This window comes from Phyllobates terribilis, unplaced genomic scaffold, assembly GCF_046119375.1.
Source record: "Phyllobates terribilis strain yellow unplaced genomic scaffold, ASM4611937v1 Scaffold_11__3_contigs__length_659146591, whole genome shotgun sequence".
Taxonomy (NCBI): domain Eukaryota; kingdom Metazoa; phylum Chordata; class Amphibia; order Anura; family Dendrobatidae; genus Phyllobates; species Phyllobates terribilis.
Genome location: NW_027362771.1, coordinates 183100256 through 183113883, shown reverse-complemented (window position 1 = coordinate 183113883; position 13628 = coordinate 183100256). Strand labels below are relative to the sequence as shown.

The 13628-nt window shown below is 36.8% G+C and overlaps 1 protein-coding gene across 3 annotated transcripts in view; it reads left to right on the top strand.

The window, feature by feature from the left end:
• Nucleotides 1-5196, top strand: part of TAFA2 (TAFA chemokine like family member 2) — a 577024-nt gene extending 571828 nt beyond the window's left edge. For all 3 annotated transcript variants that reach the window (XM_073651864.1, XM_073651865.1, XM_073651866.1), the window contains exon 6: nucleotides 369-5196. In XM_073651864.1, coding sequence (XP_073507965.1) covers nucleotides 369-380 — 12 coding nt within the window. In that variant the 3' untranslated portion in view covers nucleotides 381-5196. The remainder of the gene's footprint in view (nucleotides 1-368) is intronic.
• The last annotated feature ends 8432 nt before the right edge of the window (nucleotides 5197-13628 follow it).

Sequence of the window (13628 nt, the reverse complement as noted above, 5' to 3'; positions counted from 1 at the left end):
TCGGGACTTTGAAACCCTGATAACATTAACTAGGCTCCATTCTTTGTCTATAGGACTACCGAGTGCAGAAGTATTTTTTTAAATAACCCTTTAACTTCTTTTGATAACTTTTCATTTTCCTGAATTACAGCTAGTGCAAGGAGCAGGATACAACACACGTATTTAAAGAATACACAAGATATATTCCTATGTTGTAAATTGCCCCATTTCTTTTTAGACTAGGTAGTACACAGTGTTTCATGACTGCAAGAAAATGACCCTCTAATAATAAGAACTATATCATTGTAGAATAATTGGTCCAAAAATATATTAAAACCATATTTTAAACCAATCATAAATCTAATGATTTTATTTTTTTCATCCCTTAGGTAACTCGATAGCTGTGTGAGTAAATATGAAAACAGAGGTTTATTTTGGGAAAGACTAATGAAGAAAACTCCAAACATCCAAGCCTTTGTAGAGAAAATGTCTAACAGAACTTGAGCCAGATGTTATGTACAAAAACGATAAGAGCACAATCCCTCCCGAATTCCTGGACCGCGTTGCGAATGTTAGACCTGTTGAGTGCATGACTACAGTAGCTCAGTGTGGAAGCAAGAAGTGATATCCTATCCTCATGTTATTTCAGACACAACACTTTACAGTACGAAGAAGCTTGACCAACCACATTTTATAATCTGTGTACAGCTGATAAGACTGCACATGCTGATCAGACCTTTTTCTGTATGCCATAATTTTTAGGTTTATTTATTTGTAGTATTTGCCTCCATAATATTTGGGTCCATTTAAAGTTACTTTAATTATTTTTTAATAATACAATTTATCATCATTTTTATGGGCCCCAAAACGTAAATTGTAGCAATACAGGCTTTATAAAATGTATACAAATAGTTGCAACTCACAATATAACTGTTCCTAGTTTACCGTAATGAATGCATATAAAGAAAATAATGCAGAAAAATTAATAATTATGTTTTCAATTTTATGTCATTACCCATATGCATTTATTTATTTGCTTTTATACATTTTCGTACTTTTTCTTTCACATTATTTTTTATATTTGTGAGCAGTAATTGGTTAAGAGTGGACTGTGCTTAGACTAGTATTTTATACTTCTAAAGTGAGGGCTTTGTAAGCATATGGGTGATTGTGTCTATGTTTAAGATGCCGTAAAGTAAATTTTTTTCAAGTCTTACACAGGACTATTTGATTGGTGTCTGCACTTTAGGATTGTTATTTTAATTCTATGTATCTTTTTGCTTTATTATGCTTTGATCTCATAAAGCCTTAAAAATGATGATTTTGCTCGTGTCAGACATTTGGAGATTTAGAGATGGAAGTATGAATTTGAGAATAGTCTATTTTTAAAATAAATGAACACGATGACTTGGAAGTCTGACTGATCACAATACAAAATAAAGAAATAATGATATGTAATATTCATAAAAGATTTATAGACCAGTTTTGAAAAACTAATCTGTTAATATGAGAATATTCAATGTATATTATGGAAATAACTTGTACAGGATAATTTAAACGGTGCAGATTTGGTTTGTATTTTTACCTTTTTTTGGGGGGCAAAATCAGAGCTGGATCATAAAGTTAAAATACGTCCAATAGAAACATGTATGCTCTTTAATGTATGCGCCGCTTATTTTAGTTTAAAAATGTAAGCAAAAAATTGATGAAATTGGTACTTTGTGAAAAGTCCTAACATAAAACTCCTTTCAAGCAATTTATTTCCTGTTGAGAATGGAAATTCTGTGATACAGGTATCCCAATTTTCCAACCACAAATCCCATTTAAGATATTCACACTAGGCAGATTTTTTTTCTACAGACATTTGTGTAACCAGAATTTAGTTCTTTTCATCTGGTTAGGTCTGTTGCAGAAATGTTTGCAAAAAATCTGCAATGTACAAGCTTTTCATAAATGGAATGTGTCATAAGAAAATGATTTATTTTTTTATATCAGGTTATTATGTGTAATGTATTTTTTTGGGGGGCAATTGTTTTTTTTCCATATCACACTCAGTATTAAAAATAAAAATGAGAAATATTGCAACTTTTACATTGGTCACTAGGTCTATTTTAGAGTTTTACTTCCTGTTCTAAGAAATTCACATATAGATTTGCAGCAACAACCTATCTATTGTATTGAAGCATCTAATAAGTGTGTGCGAAGGTGATTGTGCAGGAAACGGAGCAGGGTTAACTTTTACATCACCTATTATGAATGGTGGATCCTGTGTTATCAGCTGTGTATAGAATTATTACGTGTCATTGTAATTCTGCCTCTGAGAATTCTGAACACTCCTCCTGAATGGGCAGGAAATATAAGTCTTAAATATTCCCAGTGAGTAGTGTGAAAATTGAAAGATTACTAATTTTGTTTTTTAATACAGGCAGTGATATGCGAAAAAAAACATTGCTACTAGTTAAAAAATATATGTAACACAAAAATCAGATTAAAAATAGGTAATTTTCTTATGAAACATTCTTTTTAACAGATCTTTGGGAAGCTGAGATATGAGTTTGGCAGGATTCTCGCATAATGGTTACCGTTAATTATTATTCTTGTTTTCTTTATCTCATTTTTTTTCCATAAATAAAAACAATGGTTACCACTATGTGGTCAAAACAATCAATCTTTAGATTAAACTCAACTTCTTCCTGAGGGCCCTAATATTTTAATTTCATTTTTTTAATACCCCTTCTTTCAAGAGCCATAAACTTTTTTTTTTCTATTGACACAGAACTCAACTTTAGGGCGTATTTTTGCGGGACCATTGTATTTGCATGGCACTAATCATTTTATCATATAATTGACTAAAAACCTTTAAAAAAATCAGAGTTGGGTGAAAAGGTGAAAAAGTCACAATGCCACCATTGTTTTTGGCTTTTCTTTATGACGTTCATTGTGCTTCTTCAGGTCAGTACTATTATATATTACCAAACTTATATAATTTTTTTAAAGTATAGACGTCTTTGTAAAATAAATTTTGTGTCTTAATTATATGAAACACATAGATTTTTATTTTTCCATTGATGGAGAATTGTGAGGGATTATTTTTTTATGTCATGTTCTCTGTAGACGTTTTGTTTTTTAACTAAGAGATCTTCAGAGACCATAACAAGATTGTGGAGGTGAATAAACAATAAACATAGAAAAACAAAATGGAGTGTGCAAGGTAGGCTTGGAACTGACATTTGCCATTGCTATAGCCAAAACATGTAAACCAGCTTCATGAAGCGGCTGAGAGACTGAGAGCTGTATGGATGATCTAAAAATGGTATGTAAAGTATATGCTTATTAAGCATTACTTTATACAAATGTTCTAATTTTTGTTTAAGGGTAAAATAGACAACTCCTTCCTGCTGTGGCCAATTTTAATATTTTGCGATATAACTTTCCTCCTCCCCCTTTTCCAAGAATTATTACTACTTTATTTTCCATTGACGTAGCCATATGAGAACTTTTTTTTACAGAACAAGTTGTAATTTTGAATGATACATTCATTTTATCATATAGCTGACTAAAAAAAATTCAGTATTTAGAGAAATGATGAAAAAAAAATGCAATTCAACCATTTTTATTTATTCATTTATTTTTTTGTTATGGCATACAATGTGCATAATAAAAAGTCTTGGCAACATGACTCTCTAGGTCAGTACAATTATAGCAATACCAAACTTGCATTTTTTTATTTTAGTAGTGAAAAGAAATTCAAAATTTGGTAGAAAAAAAAGTTTGGTTTGTGTTGCCATTTTATTTCTCCATTTCTGGAACTTTATATGGGCTATGGGTATAATTATGTGCATAGAAAGCTGAAGATTTTTGTTGCACCATTTTTATTGATCTTTATTGAATTCTGGCTAATCCTTTTTTCCTGTGGTACATACACTAAGGATTAAATCATTTTATATGTTTATAGATTGGGCTTTTATGGACAGGGTAATACCATATGTGTTTGGCTATCTATTTTTTATTTGTTTTTAACTGGGCAAAATATAGGGAGTGATTCTAAATTTTTAGGCTTCATTTTATTATTTTTAACATTTTTTTACTGTAGATTTTGTTTTCTAGTCCTTTTAGCATACTTAAGTATTGCGGTATGTGTTGAAAATCATGTTCTCATATGAAGCCTGAGTAGCCCATGGCAACCCATCAGTACCCCATGACTATATCATGGAGTCCGATGGGCAGCCAAACAGCTGACAACCAAGATCTCCTTACTTAAATGCTGCTGTTGGAGATTGGCAGAGGACTTTAAGTGATTAGACAGCAGTGATTGGAGCTCACTCCATTTGCTGCTGTTAGAGGCGGGTGCTGACTGTATAACACAATTGCCACCTTCCTTGGGTGAAGCAGGTTCAACTCCCAAACCCACTCTAAAAAACTCGGCACTGACTTGTGACATACATGTATGTCACATGTGAGGATAGGGTTAAGATTTTCTATGTAAGAGAAGTAAAATACAAATTTATAGACACCCTTTCATAACTCAGCTTCCTAAACTTGAGACAAGGGAGAGGATATTGTAGTAAACTGTTGTTACACATGAATTTAAAGTTGCTTGTAACTTAGATTAAATAAGTATTAAAACTTTGTATGATAGATGTCAGCTGTAAATGAGTTAAAAAGTAAAAATAAAATAAAATGAAGCAGTATTTTATAAAAAAAATATCTACTTCTTTGTCGGAATATAAGACAGACACATCTGTTCCATTAATAAGCCAGTTTGCTTCTAGCATATACATATACTTACTGAATTTGGTCCTTATATTACACACATTTAACATGATCTGATGTTTCATTGATATCCGTGATATGTCTCGATAACACTTTAACTTGCCCCTTATGGGTCCCACTCAAGCGAATACAGAATTACTGAACTTCGGTCCATTATGCCTAGCATTGGTTGCTATTTATGAAATAAAATCTACTTGTATTTTGTAATTAATGTAGATTATATTAAATAAAGTGAACATTTTATAGTTCTGCATTCATTTTTATTAGGTTTACATTTTCCATTATAGCTTGGTACAGTATTTCTAATGTTTCCTTATGGATGTGTGTTATTTTGAGAGATCTAATGACTATGGTAATAGAGTTTTTTTTAAAACCTGGAAGTCAATTGTAAAAGATAATTGATTTAATTCTATATTTGAATAAAAGTACATGTCACACTTTCAACGATTGCTTGATTGTGTCTATTTTAATTCCATTTACACTTCAATAGGAAGCTATAATTGGAAAAGGACCTATTGTTTAAATCAGGTTTTTGTGCTACGTTTATTTTATTTTTTTTTAATTGTTGGTAATATTATTTTTTCATATGATAATATTTTTTTTAAAAAATGTAATAATTTTGCAATTTTCACACTGGCCACTAGAGCTTTTGTAGACTCTTTCTTAAGGCCCCGTCACACATATCGAGATCGCTAGCGAGATCGTTATTACGTCACGGTTTTGGGATCGCTGGAGAGTCGTTTCGTGATCGCTGGCGAGCTGTCAAACATGCAGAACTTCCCAACGATTTCGGCCGCCTCAGCGATCTAACTAACGATCTTGGCGGTCATTGGGACGCTTTCACACAGCAGCTATTTCAACGATCCACACCTTGATAGGGACTGTAATGTGTCACAAAGGCGTGCATAAAATTACTTTTCCGCGCCCCCTCATCTCCGATTGGTGGACACTACTGCGTTCTGATTGGGTGGCCTTGGTCGCTACAACAGCCCGGAGAATTCTGCTAGGATCTGCAATCCAGCACGAGGTCAGAAACAAAGGATGGAATCGCTATTCTGTTGCCTTCTTTATGCACGGTGGAAAATGAGAACGCTGTAGCGACCACCAATTGGGGACGAGGGGCGCGGAAAAGTCCAATTTATGTACGCCTACCTGTCTCAGCTCTGAATCGCTAACGAGGTCGTTGATAAGGTGTCAAACACTGCGATGCACACTGCCCAGCGGGAGCGCAACGACCCAGGAATGGTCCAGGAAGCTTTGTAACGATCAGCGATCTCACAGCAGGGGCCTGATCGTTGCTACCTGTCAGACATAATGAGATCGCTAGCAAGATCGCTATTGCGTCACAAAAACCGTGACGTATCAACGATCTCGCTAGCGATCTCGTTATGTGTGATGGGGCCTTTAGACTTCATGTCTGTTCAAGAAGGGTTCACAGAATTCTCACCATGATAAGAGTCAGGATTACAATGACAGATAACACCTCTATATACAGTGCTGGCCAAAAGTATTGGCACCCCTGCAATTCTGTCAGATAATACTCAGTTTCTTCCTGAAAATGATTGCAATCACAAATTCTTTGGTACTATTCTCTTCATTTAATTTGTTTTCAATGAAAAAACACAAAAAGAATTGTCCTAAAGCCAAATTGGATATAATTCCACACCAAACCTAAAAAAGGGGGTGGACAAAAGTATTGGCACTGTTTGAAAAATCATGTGATGCTTCTCTAATTTGTGTAATTAACAACACCTTTAACGTACCTGTGGCACCTAACTGGTGTTGGCAATAACTAAATCACACTTACAGCCAGTTAACATGGATTAAAGTTGACTCAATCTCTGTCCTGTGTCCTTGTGTGTACCACATTGAGCATGGAGAAAAGAAAGAAGACCAAAGAACTGTCTGAGGACTTGAGAAACCAAATTGCGAGGAAGCATGAGCAATCTCAAGGCTACAAGTCCATCTCCAAAGACCGAAATGTTCCTGTGTCTTCCGTGCGCAGTGTCATCAAGAAGTTTAAAGCCTGTGGCTAACCTCCCTAAATGTGGACGGAAAAGAAAAATTGATGAGAGATTTCAATGCAAGATTGTGCGGATGGTGGATAAAGAACCTCGACTAACATACAAACAAGTTCAAGCTGCCCTGCAGTCCCAGGGTACAACAGTGTCAACCCGTACTATCCGTCAGCGTCTGAATGAAAAGGGACTGTATGGTAGGATACTCAGGAAGACCCCACTTCTTACCCCGAAACATAAAAAAGCCAGGCTGGAGTTTGCCAAAACTTACCTGAGAAAACCTAAAATGTTTTGGAAGAATGTTCTCTGGTCAGATGAGACAAAAGTAGAGCTTTTTGGGAAAAAGCATCAACATCGAGTGTACAGGAAAAAAAAGAGGCATTCAAAGAAAAGAACACGGTCCCTACAGTCAAACATGGTGGAGGTTCCCTGAAGTTTTGGGGTTGCTTTGCTGCCTCTGGCACTGGACTGCTTGACCGTGTGCATGGCATTATGAAGTCTGAAGACTACCAACAAATTTTGTAGCATAATGTAGGGCCCAGTGTGAGAAAGCTGGGTCTCCCTCAGAGGTCATGGGTCTTCCAGCAGGACAATAACCCAAAACACACTTCCAAAAGCACTATAAAATGGTTTGAAAGAAAGCACTGGAGACTTCTAAGGTGGCCAGCAATGAGTCCAGACCTGAATCCCATAGAACACCTGTGGAGAGTTTGGAGAAGGTACCCTTCAAATATCAGAGACCTGGAGCAGTTTGCCAAAGAAGAATGGTCTACAATTCCAGCAGAGCATTGTAGGAAACTCATTGATGGTTACTGGAAGCGGTTGTTCGCAGTTATTTTGGCTAAAGGTTGTGCAACCAAGTATTAGGCTGAGGGTGCCAATACTTTTGTCCGGCCCTTTTTTGGAGCTTTGTGTGAAATGATCAATGATTTGATTTTTGCTTCATTCTCTTTTGTGTTTTTTACTTGCAAGCAAATTAAATGAAGAGAATAATACCAAAGAATTTGTGATTGCAATCATTTTCAGGAAGAAACTGAGTATTATCTGACAGAATTGAAGGGGTGCCAATACTTTTGGCCAGCACTGTACAGCTGGTAACACAGGATCCTCCATTCACAATAGGCAATGTTAAAACTGACCCTGCTTCTCATTGCTGCACCTTTGTACACATTTATTAGATATTCCAAAACAATAGACAGGGTCTCATTCAGTCTATTCCTGCTAATTTACATGGGTTACGTTTTTAGTGGAGTGTGTGAAAATTGCAAGATTTCTAAGTCATATTTTTAATACAGGTTTTAATATGGAAAAAAAATTGCCACAAATAAAAAAATAAATTAAACACGATAACTTGCCTTAAAAAAATAAGTCATTTTTTGCTAACAAATTTATTTCTAGAAGAGTTTTCAGATGTCTTTTTATAATCAAAGGCAGGATTACAATGACAGGTAACGCCTATATACATAACTGATAATAAATGATTCTCTGTTCACAATAGCTGATGTTATAGCAGACCAAAAATAGGGTCTGAGTCTCTTTATTGTGACAATTGCACACGTGGATTTACCGAAACAAGAGAAAGAGTCTAAAAATGCACCTTTGGAAAATATGGAAATTGCAAGATTGCTAGCTTTGTTTTTTCTTAAAAATTGTGAATGTGATATGAAAAAGAAAACATTGGCAAACATTTTTAAAGCATCCATGTAACACAAGAAGCTGATGTAAACAATAGATTATTTTCTGATGATAGCTTCTATTTAAAGAGGTTGTCCACTACTTTTACATTAATGACCTATCCTTAGGATAGGTTATCAATGTCTGATCAGTCAGGGTCTGACAGGCGGATGTGTAGTATCCTGCCTCGGCCATTACAAGTAGACAACCAGCTCCGCAAGTAAGTACTTCTGGCTGGCGGCCACCGCCACCACCACCTATAACAGCTGATCAGTGGGAGTACTGAGTGTCGGACTCCAGACTATCAGACATTGATGACCTATCCAAAGGATAGATCATGAATGTAAAAATAGTAGGCAACCTCTTTAAGGATGTGTTACAAAGCATGTGTTAGACATTGTAACATTTTGTTCATATAAATTAAGAGAAGCAGGAATTCATATAGCATATACAGTAGATATAAAATATTGCACACCACTGTTAAAATGCCAGGTTTTTGTCATGCAAAAAATCATACCAAAAAGAATAATATCAGAACTTTTTCCACCTTTAATGTTACCCATAATCTGTACAAATCCACTGAGAAATATACTGAAATTTTAAAGGGGGAAATAAAAATAGCAAAACTAAAACAACATCTTTGCATAAGTGTGAACACTCTCTTATAACTGGGGATGTGGCTGTATTCAGAATTAGCCAATAACATTTAGACTGTAGTCAGACGGCCATAGATTCTTTCATATGAGAGAATCAGACCAATTACATTAATAACACTGTTTAAACTCTGTCAGAGTGTGAGCCGAGTATCCTCTTACTGATTTTTAATTCTCTTGCATGCGAGAATCGTATCACAGGTGTAGAGAAAATGGAGAACTTAATTTTTCCATCTTCTCCATTGTCTGTGTCCACAGATGTCGGACTGCACTCATATGACATCCAAGTGCAGTCTGATGTTTTACACACACCCATAGAGTTATATGGGTGTGTGTGATCCGAATTCCGGAGTCACTCGCAGCATGCTGCAATTTTTTTCTCGTGCCGAATCCCCAGAGTATAACATTGGTATGACTGCTATATGTGTTATACGTTCTGTAAGCAAGAATTAAACTTAAGATAAACAGTAGTCAGTATACAGCTGCCATCATTTAAAGTGGTTCTGAATAACCTTGTGAGGTGATGGGAAATATACCACTGACCATCACCTACCATTAACCATTTGCACGTAATTTGCTGCTGCTGTTCTATTTTATTAGTAATGCTCATGGACATTGAAAATATTATTGCCTGAAGTACTAATCACCGGCGACAGGAGGCCACTGTTTCCCCTGTAACTGCTTGATGACTCTGGCTTAAACTGGGTTATGCAGGTTTTTTATTCTGAGACAGTTACAAAGTTCAGTGAGGAGACATAGAAACCACTATTCTGTTGGCAGAGACTTGTGTTATGTTAAATTGGCTTTGTTCTGCTGCGTTGAACTGCAATTTGGACAGAACCAGACAGAGCCCCAGGCTGGGGGGAGTCAATGTAAACAATTGAGAGGAAATGCCCAACAGGAAGGGGTTGGTTCTGCGGCCATCTTGAGAGATTGAGGTGAGAGCTGGAAGGAGGAGGACATTTGACATCTCCATCAAGAGCGATCCGTGGGGCCAGGTTTTTCAGGGGGAAAAAGACCACACTGGGTAGCAGAGGATATCGTCCTGTTCCAGTTTCACCGGCAGAGGAGAAGTTTGAAGTGTCGATGTCCACAGGAAGTTGCGGAGCCAATATTTCCAGGATCCGACATCAATGACGCACCCAGAGGGCCTTCCAGCAAGTCAGCTGTGGTACCACGCATTGGTTAGAGATTCAGCAACCCTTGGTCAAACAGGCGTCATCCAGGCAGGCTCACCTCTTCAATGACACAGCGACTAGACACAGGTTGGTAAGTCCTGAGCTCAGGCCCACCGCAAGGATAACGGTGGGAGAGTGCACATACACACAATTAGTTTGGTGCCAAACTCAGAAAAGCAGATACAGGCACCTGAATGCATCAGTGCACATCAGAATCAGCATTAAAGGGGAATCTACCGAATTACACAGATGTGTTCCAAGGAGCGGCCCATTGCACTCACATGGTCCTTAAAGTGAACACGACAGTGTATAATTCAATAACTGAGTTCTACCTTGCAGGTTTAGAGTCGTTTTGTTTAGTTTGTAAGCTGTTGTGCTGCATCACCAATAGGCCACCCTGGGTATTCATTTGACTATTCCAGTTTTCCAGGTAAATTCTCAGTAGCCACACTAAGGTGCACAACTAGACACATAGTTTCCCAAATTAAGTCAAACACATAATTGGTCAAACTCAATAAACATCTATTCACATAGAAATCATAGGCAGTAGAAATTAAGCCCTAGACACCATAGAGTACACTAAACCTGAAAAAGTACTTTATTGATAATTTATATACACACAATAAAAAACATATAACAACAGAGTGCTGCTAAAAAAAATCAAGAAAATATATAAGATCCTCCAATTATCATGTAGCCCAATAATAAATTACACTTAATGAATAGAAATGTCCATTATGTTCAATTAAATAGTCCTAGCTAGCCAGGCTTATACAAATTCTGTCTAACATATATCCACTAAAGATCAATTAAGTAAATACAACCCATGCATTAATATTGAATGCTCAAGTAATTACTAGTATTGCCATAATATGGAGTGAATATGCCATCTATGTATGGCAATATCAAACTGAATGCACATTAGCAAAAAACATCAGGGTAATCAAGTGTTTAACTTATTGAATAGCTATGAATAGATCCTATCCTGCCGCCCGTACCCATGTTTTGCCATGTTTCTTTGTCAGGAGGCGTGACAAAGAAACATGGCGAAACACCTCCTGATGCCTTGTGCAGGTCTACAGGTTTGTCCCTGGTGTTCTTAGACAGCCTTTTGGTCTTGGCCATGGTGGAGAGTTTGGGTGTGATTGATTGAGTGTTTGTGTAAGAGGGTGACCAGGACGGTCATGCGCCTCTTTCCTTTTGTGCACATATTATTGTACTCTGTGCTTATATATGAGTATGTAAATGACCTATTGTCTGATGTGTTAGTTACAAGGTCAGTATAGTTTAGGAGTAGATAAAGTATTAGATTATGAATTGGGTACAGTGCAGTGGTGGGCACAATAGTTTAGGATAGAAACAGTTAATGTGTTTAGCAACAGCTCTAGTGCAGGAAGAGCCGGGGTAGTAGCAGGGAAGTCTGCCCAGCAACTGAAGGAGGATTGGTGATTGGTCCAGTCAAAAAGGGAAGGAGCTTGGACCAAGTGAGCACAATGGTTTTTCCTGTCAGTCAGTTAGATAGAGTTTGAGAGAGAGATGTGAAGAGCAGTAGTTGGTGGCCCAGAGCACGATCTGTCCAGCAGCAGAGGAATGTTAGTCAGTAACTCTGAAACAGACTTTCCCTTAACTTTCAGGGCCTACGGTCCACAGGAGCCAGCAGAATAGCTTGTCTCAAAATCTTCCCAAAAGGGGAATTCGGACGGGAAATAGTACAGAGGAGACAGTACGGGACTCTTAAAACTGCTAGCATCTCAGAGGCCAAAGAGGTCGACTATGGAAGGGACAGCTCAGGACAAAAGGATGGTGAATATCAAAATGTGCTGTGCAATGAACTGTGAACCTGGAAAAGTATGTAGCTAATACTGCATGTTCCACCATGTTGAACTTGGACCATTAAGTAGAGTTTTTTTTTATAAAATGGAGTGGAAGTCCCTAAATGTGTGTGCGACGGTTCCTGAAGTGGAAGAACTGAAGACAGCAGAGATCTGTGACCAAATCGTGAGTACAGCCAGGAGAATTGGGACATTTGTCTTTATCAGGGAACCAGGGTGTAGGAACACAGCAGTCTCTCGCCACTACTACCACCCTGCACCCCTCACATGTGGACAAGTGTCTTTTCTACAGGTAACGAGCTCAAACAGCTGCAATTAATACAGGTAATGAGTGCAGAGTAGGAGGGTTTTTTAAATAAAAATTAACAGGTCTTGCTGGTTAGTAGGTGATCAAATACTTATTTCATGCAATAAAATGCAATTTAATTATTTAAAAATCATACAATGTGATTTTCTGGATTTTATTTTTAGATTCTGTCTCTCACAGGCGAAGTGTACCTACGACAAAAAATACAACCTCTCCATTCTTTGTAGGTGGGAAAACTTGCAAAATCGGCAGTGTATCAAATACTTATTTTCCTCACTGTATATTTCTAAAGATGCTATTGATATAAAATTCTCACCATATGACGGTAATGACCCATTCAATCCACACAGGCAAAGAAATCAAACCATAGATGTCCATAAATTAAGTTATATGTAATAATGACAAATGACACAGGGAAAAAATATTGAACACATGAAAAAAGAGAGATGTGGAAATTCATGACACCATGGAATTTACTTATTTCTAAATTATTATATGGGGTGGTTTTTTTTAGACTTTTTCAAGGAAGGTTTTGACCAATACTGTTATTTTGGTAATGAAATACATTTTTTTGGGAGGGGGAGCATTTTGGAATCTTTCTATAGGCTAGGTCATAAATATCAGATTAATCGAGATTTGATTCTCAGCACCCAACTGATCAGCTGATTGAAGAGACAACTACTCAAGGCCATTATACAATAAACGGAGCTGTGCCTACTCTTTAGCCAGCTGATTGGTGTTGGTGAGGAAAGTCTGAGCTCCACCAATCCGATATTGATGACTTGTTCTAATTGTCAGTCACCAATTTAAAAGTTGCAGAAAAACTTGTGAAATTTAAGTCACATGATAAGCCATTAGATTTATGGGTAGGTCAACTAGGGTGGCTGAACAGGAACAAAATTTCTCATGAAAATTTGAGTAGTTATTTTGAAAAATAAAGTTAAGACACCTTAAAAAAAACACAATGTAAGCGAACTAAAGAAAGTAATAACTGTCAGTAATATATTAATACAAATAGGGGCATAGCTAAAGGGAACTAGCAATTTTGAGTGCTGGGTGACAAGGATGACTACAACAAGCCATTTTGGCTTAGTGAACATATTTAGATGCAGGGGTGGAGGGAGCAAACAACCTCTGCCATGGCAAAATGCTAACTATAGTTCTGATAACAAATATGTTTAATAAAACAAACTCTACATCTAAACAATTTCATA